General features: G+C 28.1%; 4 protein-coding genes across 6 annotated transcripts; 2 read left to right on the top strand and 2 right to left on the bottom strand.

The window, feature by feature from the left end:
* Window positions 1–32: 32 nt before the first annotated feature.
* Window positions 33–5,111, bottom strand: LOC122572185 (WD repeat-containing protein WRAP73-like). Its single transcript, XM_043736858.1, has 7 exons — window positions 4,800–5,111; window positions 4,450–4,632; window positions 4,203–4,379; window positions 870–1,139; window positions 617–770; window positions 342–551; window positions 33–276 (listed from the first exon to the last, which is right to left on the bottom strand). Exons 1-7 carry the CDS (start codon window positions 4,962–4,964, stop codon window positions 74–76), a joined length of 1,362 nt encoding a protein of 453 aa, XP_043592793.1. The 5' UTR covers window positions 4,965–5,111; the 3' UTR covers window positions 33–73.
* Window positions 1,325–4,319, top strand: LOC122572183 (probable elongator complex protein 2). Of its 2 annotated transcripts, XM_043736856.1 has the most exons (3): window positions 1,325–2,915; window positions 2,999–3,654; window positions 3,766–4,319. In XM_043736856.1, exons 1-3 carry the CDS (start codon window positions 1,726–1,728, stop codon window positions 4,131–4,133), a joined length of 2,214 nt encoding a protein of 737 aa, XP_043592791.1. In that variant the 5' UTR covers window positions 1,325–1,725; the 3' UTR covers window positions 4,134–4,319. The 2 variants fall into 2 exon arrangements, with proteins under 2 accessions (XP_043592791.1, XP_043592790.1); XM_043736855.1 differs by having other exon boundaries at window positions 1,326–2,915; window positions 2,999–4,319.
* A 143-nt stretch (window positions 5,112–5,254) lies between the features above and the next one.
* LOC122572180 (condensin complex subunit 1) lies at window positions 5,255–11,403 on the top strand. 2 transcript variants are annotated; one of them, XM_043736851.1, is made up of 21 exons: window positions 5,255–5,520; window positions 5,594–5,728; window positions 5,830–6,008; window positions 6,098–6,237; window positions 6,349–6,430; window positions 6,519–6,581; window positions 6,655–6,888; window positions 6,964–7,296; window positions 7,376–7,568; window positions 7,649–7,968; window positions 8,048–8,440; window positions 8,525–8,769; window positions 8,848–8,968; window positions 9,039–9,350; window positions 9,418–9,545; window positions 9,620–9,874; window positions 9,957–10,229; window positions 10,307–10,449; window positions 10,546–10,866; window positions 10,938–11,033; window positions 11,100–11,403. In XM_043736851.1, exons 1-21 carry the CDS (start codon window positions 5,406–5,408, stop codon window positions 11,276–11,278), a joined length of 4,260 nt encoding a protein of 1,419 aa, XP_043592786.1. In that variant the 5' UTR covers window positions 5,255–5,405; the 3' UTR covers window positions 11,279–11,403. The 2 variants fall into 2 exon arrangements, with proteins under 2 accessions (XP_043592786.1, XP_043592785.1); XM_043736850.1 differs by having other exon boundaries at window positions 10,307–10,866.
* Window positions 11,404–11,521: 118 nt separating this feature from the next.
* LOC122572160 (regulator of nonsense transcripts 3A) lies at window positions 11,522–15,869 on the bottom strand. Its single transcript, XM_043736810.1, has 6 exons — window positions 15,591–15,869; window positions 14,712–15,126; window positions 14,465–14,616; window positions 12,632–13,277; window positions 12,250–12,536; window positions 11,522–12,149 (listed from the first exon to the last, which is right to left on the bottom strand). The coding sequence occupies exons 1-6, from the start codon at window positions 15,711–15,713 to the stop codon at window positions 11,934–11,936; spliced, it is 1,839 nt and encodes a 612-aa protein (XP_043592745.1). The 5' UTR covers window positions 15,714–15,869; the 3' UTR covers window positions 11,522–11,933.
* Window positions 15,870–16,015: the final 146 nt, after the last annotated feature.

Genomic DNA, 16,015 nt, shown 5'->3' on the forward strand with positions numbered 1-16,015 from the left:
TCAAATGTTACTAAAAAGTAAAAAGATAAATATAAATTTATTTATTATATTCGAATGTTATTCGAATAGTTCATCATTTATTTTCAATTTGATAAATAATCGCCTTATTATATCCACAAAGCAATAAGGAATTTCCCCCAGGATGCCATCGTGCATCTAATACCGTAATATTTCGTGAAATTGATATACAACTCGCATTATGTGGTGTCCATTCAAATATATGCGCACACTCGCAAAATATTAAAAGGTGAGCGCGTGTAGGATTCCATCTTGCAGCTAAATTAAATTTTTAATATAATTTGATATTGCACAGAGAAAATATATATTGTTGAAATACTCACCTACGATAGTATTTTCAAGAAGTAAATAATCAAGATAATCATCAATAATATTCCATATCCACAATGTTGTAGGATAAAGTTGATGTTTCACGGCCAAGTATTGCCCGCAAAAACTAAATTTTAAAATATCAAATTTTGCAATTGACAATCTCTCAATAATATTCTTCCTTCCTATTTTTATATTTACTGGTCGTTCCGATTTCTCTTCCACTATAAAAATCGACTTTCTTAAATATCAATTATATTTATATAAATGTCTATAAAAAATTACTTACAAACATGTCTATCGTAATAGCTTGTATTTTTATTCGAAAATTTCGGTTGAATTATACGTTCTTCATATACCTTATTCAAATAATTTTCTTGAATTACGGGTTCAAGATATAATTGCAAAAGTGGTTTCCATGTCACGTGATTTAACAGTAAGATCTACAATACAAATACTTTTACTGAAATATTACTATAAATGTTTGCAGTAATATAAAAGTGCAGTTTAATCTATCAAGATATATAAAATTATAAACCAACCATTTCATTAAATCCTATTACAGCTAATAACTGTCCACTGGGCATCCACGTTACATTTTCGATTCCTTTTAAACACGTATAACTTGCACATTCCACTTGAGATAAATTTACAGTTTGTGTAGGAGAGAATACTGCGATATCTCTTTCGAATATACTCGAATAAATAATTAATTTTGCTTCGTCGCTAAAGGAAGACCAAATGCATAATAATTCGCTATTTGGAGACCAGCATAATCCATCAATGCTACTTAAACGACCACATATTAATTTCTAAAATTAAAAGATTTCAATGTTATGTAGAAAACTCTAGATATCATTATAAAGTTTTTATAATTTTTTTTTTATAAATCTTATTATAAAAATCTAATTAATTCTTTTACATTAAATTTTAATAGCCTCGGATTGTATTTACGGACTTTTTAAAAAAATCTTCCTTATTCCTGTAAATATAAATAAAAATACAATATTGTTTCAGCTAAATTCACCTTATGTTTAAAATTTACTAAAAAGGTAGAGTAGGTAGGAGTCAGATTAGATTATGTTAAGTTGAAAAAGCATTGAATCTTTTAAATGTTTCCTTATTTTCTGACAAAAAAGACAAAAGCCAAATAATCAAAACTAAAGAAAGTCATTAAACTACATAATTATCATGTTAAAAAAGCGCAGGATATAAGAAAAATATAAGCAAAAGAAATTGGTGATAAAAATATAGACGAAATTCACATCTATAGTAGTAGTAATATAATAACCTTTCATGGTTTGAAATGAACGAAGACAGTGAGCATAGTGCATATGTGTATGACTTTTGAGGTTAAGTTAATGTTTTGAAAATTAATTTATTTATTAAAAGCAAGATATGACAACGAGTTATATATCGTGTGCCTGCAATAGAGTTCCACACTCGGCTGATTGGGGAAAAAATGGACTCATTTGCTTTGCAGCATGTCATGCAGTTGCAATTTATGATCCGTATATTTCAAAAATTGGAAAAATAACGCACACTCTTCACCGACACAAAAATCGTATTAATACTGTACGATGGCTTAAACGAAGAGATGCGAAGCCCGAATCAGAGCTATTATCAAGCTCAGTAGACGGAACAGCTATTATTTGGAGCAAAAGAAATGAATCATTTAAATGTAACTCTATCATAGGAGTTGATGATACTCTAATCTTTTGCAACTCATTATACATTTCTGATCATGACTCCGTAAATGAGGAAACATCTGCGAAATTGATAATATGTACTGGGTCTGTTAAAGGAGATCTAAGAATATGGTTAAGAGATATGGATGATAATGTAAAATGTTTACAAACACTTACATTTGATAAGAAATTACCAATAGAAGCTTGTTTTACTTTCCTGCCAAATAAACATTTACCACTTCTGGCTATTGCAATAGAAAATTTTACAATTGAATTGTATGTAACTAATTGTAATATCATAGAAGAATCATATTTTAGAAAAGTTCAAGTTTTAGTTGGCCATGAAGATTGGGTACGATGTATGGACTTTAATTGCGATACAAATAACAGTATTTTGCTTGCAAGTGGATCTCAAGATGCCATGATAAGATTGTGGAAAATTTCTGCAAATAGTACAGAATTCTCAAATGATGAGTTACATCAGAAAGAACAAGTGTTTATGGCTAATGGCATAAAATATAATATTACTTTAGAATCTATCCTTTATGGTCATGAAGGATGGGTTTATGGCGTACATTGGTATCCGTCACAGCTTGATAATAAGAATAGAATTTTAAGATTATTATCTTGCTCATTAGATAAATCTATGATTATATGGGAGCCAGATGAAGTAACTGGGATTTGGTCCGAAAAAGTAAGAGTGGGTGAAGTTGGTGGCAATTTAATGGGCTTTTATGGTTGTAAATTTAGTGATAATGGATTAAATATATTAGCACATGGTTACCAAGGATCATTTCATATTTGGGAATACTCAAATATTATAAAAAATTGGATTCCAAAGTCTAAACCAAGCGGTCACTTTAGTGAAGTGATTGATCTTTGCTGGGATCCAAATGGAAGGTTTGCATTCAAAGTTATATATATTAAAAATATATATACATATAATTCGTCAAAACAATATACAATTACACATTGCATTACAGATTTCTAATTACTGCAAGTACAGATCAGACAACAAGAATTCATGCAGCTTGGAAAAATGAAACAGAATTTTGGCATGAAATTGGACGTCCACAAGTTCATGGATATGATATGTCTTGTTTGGTTATGCTAACCCCTTATATGTTTGCTTCAGGAGCAGAAGAAAAGGTTGTACGTATATTTACAGCACCAACAACATTTAGGAACTGTTTAATGAAGATTGCCAATGTTGATGATTTCAAAAATATAGTGGCTGATAGTGCATCAGTACCTGCTCTTGGACTAACAAATAAGGCAACATTTAATGATAATATCACAATTGAAGATATAGAAGTTAATAAGTTTAGAAATGAAGATTATACTTCTCCAACAGAAGAAGAGTTAATGCAAAATACACTATGGCCAGAGTTACAAAAGCTTTATGGCCATGGATATGAAATATTCTCTATAGCTGCCAGACATGATGGATCATTATTGGCAACTGCATGTAAATCAACATCACCAGAACATTCTGCAATATTATTGTGGAGTACAAATACATGGGCCCAAGTTCAGAAACTTATGTCTCATCAATTAACTATAACACAAATGGAATTTTCACCCAATAACAAATATCTACTATCTGTTTCCAGAGACAGAAGATGGTCATTGTTTGAATGTAAAGACAATATGTATACCTTAATTGCAGCTAGTCTAAAAAAAGATAGTCTTCATACTCGTATAATATGGTGTTGTTCATGGACACATGATTCATCTTTCTTTGCAACAGGTTCCAGGGATGGAAAAATTGGGATTTGGAATCCAAACTTTACGGATGATAAAATTGTTCCAATTACATCCTTGGATGTAAAAGTTTCAGTTACAGCACTTGCATTTTCATTACAGAGTATTTCTCAAGATTTTTATATTTTAGCAATAGGATTTGAAACTGGATGCATAGAAATACAGAAATTAAAAATGTTCTCTAATAATTTTGAATGGGAAAAATACATAATGTATGATACTTCTCAAGCACATCACTTAACTGTTAAAAGGCTTAAATTTCGACCTCAAAAGGAAGATTTTAATATTTTACAACTAGCAAGTTGTGGATCTGATCATATTATTAAGATATATGACATAGACATTTTGAAATGAAACAATTTGTAAAAAATATTTGTTATTTTTATATATTAAAACCTGAATTATTTGAATTAAACTATTTACCTTGCTTAGTTTCCATGTATCAGTTTTATAAATTTCTATATTGTCATTGCCCTCAATTGAAACTACCACTGCTAGTTTATTACCATCTGGACTAAAATATAATTTATGGAAAGAAGATTTCATATTTTGTATATGAGTTACACCTTGATCGTCCAGAGACCACACAGATATCTGAATCTGAGTATTTTAGTAATCTTAATATATTGAAGCATGAGTTCATTTAATATCGATCAAATTTATTACTTACATTAAAATCTGACAACGTCAAAATGTATTTACTATCAGGAGACCAACTAACACTTTCTAAACCAGCACTGCCTTCAATCAATTTGTATTTCCATTCAGGATAACGAATGGAATATACTTGAATAATAGCTTTTTTTATATTTGCACATAGTATGTATTCAGTATTTCTAGACCACTCCAAATACTGTGATAAAAAAAAAAAGATGAATGTAATAAAAAACGAATTCTGGTATTATAAACACTTTATTTCTTTTATAGTATATAATTTACATTTCATAATATTAAATATATAATAACAAAAATTAAAATAATAGTTGTCTACATATTATCTGTTTAATCATATACACTAACCTCGATTATATCTGGAAATACGAATGAATGAATAGTGTCGAATTTCTTGTAACTTTTTATTGTTAAATTTGTTTGATATGCAGTTGCAAAAAATCTTCCATCCTTAGAAAAATCACATAATTGATTATTTACTCGTATTAAATCATTTTCTACTTCTAATGACATCGCGTCACTGTTAAATTATAACGTATTATTTTAAAAATTCAGCTTCGCCAACACAAACAACTGCGATATGATCTGGAAGAAAATGCGTAAGGATTTATTAAATCAATTTAATAAAGAACAAAATGGTTTCAATATCTAAGATAAAGATCTAAAGAATATTTAACGCGCAATATTTTCCTATTATGCATATAATCCGATATAATATATAAATATGTGAATACAGAAAAATATAAATTTATGTTTAATATGTTGGTTATAATGAATTTGAAAATTATAGTTGCAAACACAGTCGCAATATACGTGCGTTCGTGTATATGGTGTCTGATTACAAATATTATTATAATTTGTATTTTTATAAAATATTATACAAACTCCAAAATTTTCAGATTTATAAATGAAGTAGTAATTTTTCAAAAAGCTATATATTAATAATCAATTAAAATGATCAAAGACTTTATTATTCCTGTAAATAAAGATGAACTTTTACAAAGTCGGAGTGGACAATATTTTGTTAAAGAAATCGTTCCAATACGATTGTTACCACAAGCTCTAGATGGTATTCCATAAATTTTATATATCTTTATACATTACTTTCAGTATTTGTCACAGTAATTTTAATCTTACTGCAGAGATTCGATCAGCACTCCAAGCAAATGGAGCCAGTTTCATTTTAGACCATTTTAATACATTTTTCTCCATAATTGTTCATGGAAATAAAGTTGAATTAGCAATTATTATGCGTGCCTTTACCAGAATTCAAAAAGGTAATAAAATTCTTTTATTGTGGTTATTATATATTATAATTATTTAAATTATTACATTGCATATAACTGGTAATATTAACTTCAATTATTATTTCATGAAGGTATTGAAATGTTAGTACTTGATATGGAAAGTATATTCGAAAGAGGAAATGAGTTGGAAGAGAAACATAGATTGAGTTTGTTAAATATAAATAAAATGCTGGCATATTTATTTTCTTGGTTTATTTGCCATATAGATGATGAGGTTTTTAAAGATGTATATGATAAATTAATAGGCAAGGTATGATATTTATAATTTAATTGTACTAATTATGTTAATAATTCCTTTTTATAAATAATATTTTCATGTTAATATTGTTTTATTCACAGCGTAAAAAATCTGCAAAGTCGGATATGGAAGATGAGTGGGAAAATAGTAGAGAGAAAGCATTAGAGTACATCTATAGATTGTTACAATTACCATTATCAAAACTTTGGCAACCTCCTATCGTAGAAGACTCATTTATTGTGTATGTTTATACGCATTAATCATCAAAAAATATTTGTTTACATTAGTTATAATTTAAGCAATTATTTTAATATATATATATAAGATAAATATATGATTTCTTATAATTTAGATTATTCACTAAAGTGTGTTATAAAATTTTGGAACAATGTAAAGATTCAAAACAGAAATCCCTGAGGCAAACTATTTTCGAGGTACAGTTTTACATATTCCATCAAGTTATTTTTAATTAAATTTGATTTTAATTGTTTTGATATTTAATTATTAATTTTTTTAAAAAAGATTTTAGGTACTTCAATTAAAAAATATAATCATGGTATAAGCTGTGTGATAAGAATTATTCAGGTATGTATATTAATAATTAAAAGTTTTGTTTCAATATAAAAATATACTAAGTGACTAAATTTCAATATTATAGTTAGTGAAAATACATGATGCATTAGCATCTCACATGGCTGTCGGAGTTATTCATATGATTAATGATTGTGGTTGTAATGGTTTAGTGAAAGAAATAATGAAAGAGATTGAACAAAGTGAATTATCTGAACTTGACAGTCGTAATATATCAATATTCTTAGAGACTATTGCTGCTTCAGCACCAAATCTCATAATTCCTATTCTTGATGATGTGATGGATTATTTGGGTAGCGAGGTAGCCCATTTTACATTAGTTCAACTATAAAAGTACATATTACATTTATTTTATATTTATTACTACTATGTTTAGCATTATGCTATGAGAAACTGTACCATTAGTATTATACGTGAGGTTGTACAAAAAGCATTGACTGGAGATGATCTTACGCAAGAACAGAAGGATCAACGTGATGAGTGCCTTAATAACTTAGAAGAACATATTCTTGATAATAATGCTTATGTCAGATCAAAAGTTTTACAAGTTTGGCAACATTTATGTTGTGAAGGAGCTATTCCACTAGCAAGGCAAGGAAGACTTTTAGCTACTATTGCATTACGTTTAGAAGATAAAAGTGCAAATGTACGAAAACATGCGTTACAACTAATGCGTGCCTTATTGCAAAGCAACCCATTTGCAGGAAAAGTAAGTGGAAAAAATTATGTTTTATATAATTGTCTTGAGTTAAAAGTATAATTATATGTAATGTAATATATATTTACAGTTAAATAAAGTAGAAATTTCTAAATTGTTAGAAAAGGAAGAAATAAAATTAAGAAAGTTGCAAACTGAAAGAGTTAGTAAAAGTGCTCGTGGTGACAAACAAAGATTAGAATTATGGAATACTTTACTTCCAGAAATAAGAAAAGCATTAAAAGAAGTTACTGATGATGGAAAGAAAAAGGACAAAAGCCAAGGTGCATATAGAATCTGTATGTTTTATTTCATTATGACAAATATATTTAATCTAAACGTATATTTTTATTTTACAAATCAGATGATGAAGTTGAAGAAGAAGAAGATATTAATTCTGATACAGCGTTTGAACATGTAAGACAATTAATATTAAAAGAAAAAATTCTCGAAGCAGTAACATATTTGTGGAAAGTTTGTATAAAATTAAAACAAAGTCCAGATATAGAAGTTCTTTCTCCTGAAGCAAAAGAAGAATGTCTGTTTTTACTTCTATTGAAAACATTTATGGAATCTGAAAGTAATTTAGATAACATAGGAGAAAATACAGATGCAGTACATTCAACAGATAAAAACAAAGAGGAAGAAGAAATAATATCAAAACGAGTTGTAAATTATTTAAAAGTATGTTTCCAAGCATTTTATGTTAATCATAATAAACTACTTGTTCAAAAATTATATATATAATAATATACCTTTCTAGAATTGTTTGGAATTTGCAACTGAATTAGAGGTTGCTATACCTATGGCGGAAAAATTACTTTTTTCTACTACAGCAACCGATGCTATCGAAGCATGTACTTTACTTGGAATTGCTCATCAATTTGGTGTAGCTGGAGCTACAGCTGCTATACGTGATGCTTTATTTCAAGTATTTCATCGTGATCAATCAGTACGAAACAATATAGCATTAGTGTATAAAGATATTTACTTAAATAATCATAAAAATCAAAAGTCAAAACGACAAGAGGCTCTTACATGTGTTAAATCATTAATTGATTTATTAAAAGGACTTCAACCAGGTCAAAGTCAAGCTTTAACTCAGCTTATATTAACATGGTATAATAATAAAGATATAGGCAATGACGTATTACAGGTAATGATATAAATATATTATGGTTTTTAATTTTATATGTTTATGTTATAAGCAAGTTACGTATATTTGTAATTTATTTAATAGGTTCTATGGGAAAAATTTTCAATGAAATCATCAGACACAGATTTATTAGATAGCAGATCTGCTTTAATGTTAATAACAATGATAGCTCAAGCTCAAAGCAGTATTATAATTGATAATTTAGAGGTATTAATAAAGGTAGGGCTTGGACCACGAGCAAAGACTGATCTTTTATTAGCCAGAGATACATGTAGAGCATTACTAACTATAAAACATATGAGTGATGATATTGAAAAGACACCTGTTAGGTATGTTAAATAATAAGAATTAAATAATTGTTCAAATGCATTCAATAATTATAGTAATGATTAGTGCGTTATTCATAGGTATCCCAATGATCATGAAATGTTTAAAGAAATTCTTACTTTATTAATAGAAAATTTTGCAAATTTAGAAAATGATGGATATATTTCATTTGCAACTGATGCGATTAATGCGATTTATCATGCAAGTATTTTAATAATATAATCTAAATTTTATATTTAAGCTTCACTAAAACTATATTTTAACATTTCAGTTAGCAAATCAGCCCGATCGCTTAATGAAGCAGTTATTATTACAAATCTGTATTCAGGGAAAATTTAATAATGATTCATCTGAAAATACTGTTCCGTTCTTTTTGTTATCTAAATTATTATATTTAGTTGGACATATTTCAATTAAACAAATGGTACATTTAGATACATCAGTCTACAAAGAATTAAAACGAAGAGATACTATACGAAAATTAAGAGAAGAGAAGAATTCAAATAAAAATAATAAAAATTTGGATAGATCTCGAAGATCAATTACTCCTAATTGTGCGAGACAAATACTTCGCAATAAGGAGGTATATAACATTGTTCATAATATATATTTATTTTAAAATTTGTTCAATTATTAATTTTTGTTCTTAGATAAGCATCTTAGAAGATAATGGAGAGGATGCTGTGGAAGGTGCGGCAGAAGATGCAGATGCAGAGTTTATAAATGACATTCTTGAAAATCATATTGTAACTGGAGATGGACTTTTAGTAACATTTGTGTACGTTTTTAATGTCCATATTTTTTACCATACTAAAATTATTTGTCTATGTAAATGTACCAAAATTCTTACAGTCCATTAGTACTAGATGTATGCCAATATCATGATAAGTATAACGATGAAGATGTACAAGCTGCTGGAGCTCTTGCTCTCAGTAAAATGATGACAGTGAGTTCCAGGTTTTGTGAAAAATCATTACAACTTTTAATTACAATACTAGAACGTTCACCATATCCTAATATTCGGGCCAATGTTCTTATTGGGATAAGTGATCTTACAACTAGATTTCCAAATCAAATTGAACCATGGATGAAACATGTTTATGGCAGGTATTTAAAAACAGAGCTTAATCAATTTCATTATCCTATTCTACTATCTAGATTATCTGCCTAAAGTATAATTAATTTACAGACTTCGTGATGAAGATATGAATGTAAGAAGTACTTGTGTTCGAGTTTTATCAAGTCTTATAATGAGAGAAATGGTGCGTGTGAGAGGTCAGATATCAGAACTAGCTCTCTGTATAATTGACAAAGATCCTCAAATTCGACAAGATGCAAAGCAATTTTTCAAAGCACTTTCACAAAAAGGCAATGCTCTCTACAATGTGATGCCTGATATATTGTCTCGCTTAACTGATCCTGACTTAGATATAAGGGAATCAGATTTTCAGGAAATTCTGAAGTATGTATATTAGTAAAGGGAAATCATAAAAATACGATAATTTACTGCAATTAATTTATTGTTCGAAATATTTCCAGGTATATTTTGAATTTATTACAAAAAGAAAAACAAGTTGATGCCATTATTGATAAGATTTGTGCTAGATTTAAATTGGCTACGACAGAAAGACAATGGCGTGACTTCGCGTACTGCCTTTCACTTTTACAATTTAGTGCAAAAAGTATAAATAAGAATATATATTTATTTAAAAAGTTAAAAATGCGTTTAAAATTTTATGAGATATCATTTCTTTCTATAATTAATGAATTTTATTTAGGTATACATCGTCTCATTGAAAGTTTACCTTTACTGAAAGACAAAATTCATCATAAACAAGTTTTAAAAGCATTACAGTCTGTTATTGAACAAACAAAGAAAAAACCAAATACAAAAGTAGCATGTATAGAATTGGAAGAAAAAATAGAAGAACTTCTTAAAGGAAAAGACAAGTCAAATGAAGATGATAGTGAAGTAATGCCACCACCACCAGTGCCAAAATTAAGAAAGCACAATAATAGACGCAGAAAACGTAGTAGTAGCGAGGAAGAAGAGGATGATAATATTGATAGTGATCCTGATTCAGAACCCGTAACAAAAAGTACATTTCTTCCTATATGAAAATAGTTACTTAAAGTTACATATTTATTACCTAACATGTAATTGTTTTAGCAAAAAGTTCTAAAAAACCAAAATCGCCTGAACATAAATCGAGTTCCGATTCAGATTCAGATAATGGTGTATCAATGAAAACTTCTAGAAAACAATGTATGTATTATCTTGCTAAATGAATAATCTTTTCATTATATTTAATAATTATTTCTTTCATATTAGCTACAGTGAATACACCAACAATAAGTGTTTCAAGATTAAGTCGAAAGAAGCGTGTTAGTTCAGTTTCAACCGCTCCATCACCGTCGCCATCACGGAAAAAAAATAAACAAATTACAACGCCAATACGTTCTTCACAAAGATATTCACTACGTTTATCTCAATCAAAAAAAAATCATTAAAGTTTGCATATATGTGTAGATATATCTCATTTTGTAATTTGTTATGTAGCTTAAGTTCAGGAAGTAAAGCAAATGAAAAAAATATACTTTTATATCTTGATCATTTTAATAAAAACCGAATAAAATATAAAAATGCTTTTTATAATTGTACTTCTTTTTCTTAATAGCATCAAATATAAAATGAAATTAATGTAAATTAATTTCCTTCATAAAAATCTTTTTAATGTTAAAATATTACCTCTATCTTAATTTTTAATCTCTTCTTCTGTTAGAAAATATTACGAAAAAGTATAACAGTTTTATATAAAATGTAAAATATTATTATAGAAAAATTTATTTTAATGAAAATTATGAACACTTGATGCAACACTTAGATGATTAATGATAATAGTATATATCACAACAAAAGGATTAAACAGAAAATAATGTATTACATATATCAAATTACTTAATGTGGAAAGTTTTATACATCTGCAGCTACATGGATTTTCCAGTAGTAAGTGGAACACTGTATTTTATTATGCATTTGTGTATAATAAGATACACTATGTGATATTGTATGTCGTGAGAAAGACTAGTGTAAAAACCTTATATGTTAATACAGTTTCAACATATATATCACTGATGTTAAGAAAAGATTTCCATTTAGCGATTGTTATACCAAATCACGACTAATACTACGTTTAAACGTCATAGATCGCACTTCAGTTCCAGGTTTTCCTGATTTACAAAGATTATTAGAATTGGGGTTTGGAGTAGGACTTTGCGAAAGCGATGCTCTCTCATCGTTAGTATTAGATTTTTCTCGTTCTAATCTTTGTTTGCTAAATTTTCCCATTCCAGGCCGATAGATCTCCATGGTAGGACGATCCTATTATTTTATAATAAACAATATTTTTATAAATAATTAATTGAAGTTAAATAAAAATTAAATAACATTTTTAATATTTTAAGGAAGAAAAAATACACACTTTGTTTCTAATTCGACGTTCTAATCGTGGATCCTTTTTATCTTTTTCTTTATCTTCATTTTCAGTCTTTTGTAAGTTATTTTGATCTCCACCATCTAAAGACTTGTGCCTCCTTAAACAGTTTCCATCTCCTGTACCACCTTCCCCTCCACTTTCAAGTGAACTCCGCCTTTTTGTGACTTTTGAATCCTTCTTTTCTTCAGATTCATCATCTTCATTAATTTCTTTATTAATATCTTCATTGGATTTTGATTTCTCAATGTCTTTGTTACTTTCAACAGCTGTTTCTATAAGTAATAACGTATTAGTATTTTACAAGTAAGACATTTATATGTACTAGAATCTTCTATTTCATTTAATTTTAATATGAAAGGATTTCTACCTGTCCTTTTCTGATCCCTTGTCCCAAAATCACGCACAGAATCTTCTATTAGAACCTTTCTTTCGTTAGTTTCTTGTTTCTCTTTTCCTTTATTATATTTAGCATCCTCCTTATCACCTATAGCTTCATCATTTTCTTTAATATTTTCATACAGATCAACTGGTGGTTCTTTCTTTTGGAATTCTTCATCTTCACTTCTTAATTTCACACTATTTTCTGTATCAACACTAAATTCTACATTCTGTTTTTTGGTTTCTGCAAGCCTTTTTTTTTCTTGCCTCATTTTTTCGTAACTTTTACCTCGTTTTTCCTCTATCTTTCGTTCCCTAGAATCTTTAGTATCTTCTTTAAAATCAAATCTTCTATCATCTTTTATACCATCTCTTTCATCACGTCTTCCATATATCTTTTTATCTTCATGTCGTCTTTGATGTTTTATATCTCTATCTTTATTTCTATCTTCAATTCTTTCCCTATATCCTTTTGTTATTGATTTGGAATCTCGATCACGCGGTACCTTGTCACGTAATTTATCCTCTTTCTTAATACGATTTTTTATATCTTTGGGTGAAAGTTTATCCTTTTCCTCCCTATTTTCTTTATTATCTTTACACATTTCTTTATCAAGATCTGGATTTTTCAATACCTACAACAAAGTTAAATATTTATTTTAAGTAAAATGCTTTTACTGATCTTAATATTAATAAATTTTAATGGAGTTCGGCATATGATAATTGAAATAATAAAAATTACAATAAAGTAACACAGAATTTTCGCATTTTTTTCTAAAAACAGTTTCTTTTACAAAATTTAATGTATACAAATTAAACAATAATAAATTAATTACATCTTAATAAATGTATATAAATTTAGAATACAATATTAAACAGAAACAATACATAGCATTGAACTAGGTCGCATAAGTGTGATAAATAGTTCTTTAATCCTCATGACTTTTTAACATGCGATAAATAAATACATAAAACATGAATTTCCCTGCTAACCACTTGCAGTTCCTACTTCATGAAGTTTTACGATATGCTGGGAATGCTGTTTCACAAGTTTTAAAAGGGTAAAGTTTATGATAGTCAAACACAGCACTACAACTTCTTGACTTTGATACCTCCATTGGTATTTGCATTTTCCAAGTTTTGTGTAAATTAGTAAATTGAGATTTTGATAAGACAGAAAAATAATTTTTATTATTAATATAATGAGATGTGCACTTAGTATTATTATAAATATAATTATTTTTAATATTACTCCAGTGGTTGTAATTATTTTTTCTGCAATTAGAATCTTTTTCTTTATAATTTTTTTCGTAAATATAAAATAATTTTCGTTGTTTATTAGTGTATTGCCAACGTTCATTAACATGAGGCATACTTCTAACGCAATTTATATATACTTCTGTATTCTCGTTTCTGTAAAATTGTTGTTGTATATTTAGCAAAGTTTTGTTAGCTCGTGTCATATTTGCAGTACCACTACTGCAAATTTCTTCTTTACATTCATGAGGTATATTTAGATTTTCAGTAGGATGATCAAAAAATATATCTTCTGACTTGACAGTTGGGGAAGTGCAAAGGTAGGAATACTTGGTCTGATTATCTTCAATATTACATGCAGACTGTAGGTTGAAAAGATTAGTATCAGCAAATACAGTAGAGAATATAATACTTAAAATTTAAATTTAATATGTTGCTAAAAGCAATTTCCATTATATATCTGATTAATAATTCCTTTATTCCATACTGTATTTGTCATGTTTAGAATTAGTCTATTTAGTAAGTCAAGAATAATAAATGAATGCATTATAAAATATAGTGTCACCTTAGATATAATAGGATCTTCCTTTGTCCGCCTCCTTTCTAGATCTCTTCGTCGTCTTTCTTCACGTTTTTCATCTCTGAGACGTTGTTTCTCTTGCTTACGTTGTTTCACATATTCTAAGAGAGGTGTGGTCGTAACTTTTTTTGGTGTATCTATAACGACAAAACAAATATAAATTCATAAATATACATTTCATACATAGGAGTATGTAATATTTTAGCATGTCAGTTGTTAAAAAATAACTTACTATCAGGTGGTTGATATGAGTACTCTGTTTTTGGCTGTGATATATTAGATTCAGCTTCTTGATTTTTAAGACTTTCTAAGAAACTTATATAATATGGATCTGATTCTATTGTACCACATTTCAAATCTTTCTTTTTTCCTATTCTTTTCTTTGGTAACCTTTGGAAAGGTGCAAATTCTACTACTGCTGGATATTCTGTTCCTTTAGAGTCGACAAATACATAATTATCAAATTTCTCTCTGAACATAAAAATATCCTGTTGCTCAACAAAGTTAATATATGCACGGGAAAAAGCATATTGTCCCAAAGACATATCAGCTTTTACAAAATAAAGATAATCATGTTCTGGCAATGGAGAAACTTGCTCTAGGAATTGTTCTTGAGTCATAGTTGGAGGTAATCTCCGTATTACTACCTATAAATATATTTTATTTCTTTCATTATGTATATATATATATATATAGATATGTATTGGTTAAAGTTGAATTAAAATATATAATATATTATGGTTTTTATAATGATTACAAAAATTTATACGAGTTATCATTAACATATTAATTAAATATTTTTTACTTTTTATTCAAAAAATAAGATAGTAAAGAATGTCACATGACATGTAATTGTGTCTTTTTCATTTCCTATAATAATGTTATATTTACTGTCATATAAAATATACGATTTGTTGTTTTATATCTGTGAGAGTATTTTATCTGCGATGTATCAAATAAATAGCATCTTTTTACAGAATTATGTTATAAATGTTTCAAAAATCGAAAGTTCAACTTCGATCTTTGTTCCATTAAATATATCATGTTTGCGTGGTTGAAAAGTATTTTATGGAGGCTCGTAAATTTTCAGCATCATTTTAATCAAATATACCTTAGTCATAGGTCGGCATTTTTCTTTTTTACTATCTTTAACTTTTCCAACATCTGGAGAACTAGTTTGTGCCTCATTTTGTGCGGCTGTCTCAGATTGTTGTGTTTCCTCAGTCATTGTCATCTACATTTATTTAATTTCTTGGCAAGTCGGGTCTATTTTGTGTCAATCCGATACACTCTAATCAAAAATAATATTCAAAGCATGCAATTTTTCTTCGAGTCATCAAATTAAACGTTTCCGTTTACAAAGTTTTCGCGGCCATCTTGTTTTACTAAATCGTAAAAATATTATTGGATGGATAGAGGAAAAACAAACTTCCATTCATTAGGGAATTTTTCAATGCACATGTATTTTACATCTAGGGAATAAAATCAAAACGGATATTTATTTCTTGTAAATTATAATATTCAAAATTTCGCAGA

Source organism: Bombus pyrosoma, linkage group LG10 (genome assembly GCF_014825855.1).
Source record: "Bombus pyrosoma isolate SC7728 linkage group LG10, ASM1482585v1, whole genome shotgun sequence".
Lineage (NCBI taxonomy): Eukaryota > Metazoa > Arthropoda > Insecta > Hymenoptera > Apidae > Bombus > Bombus pyrosoma.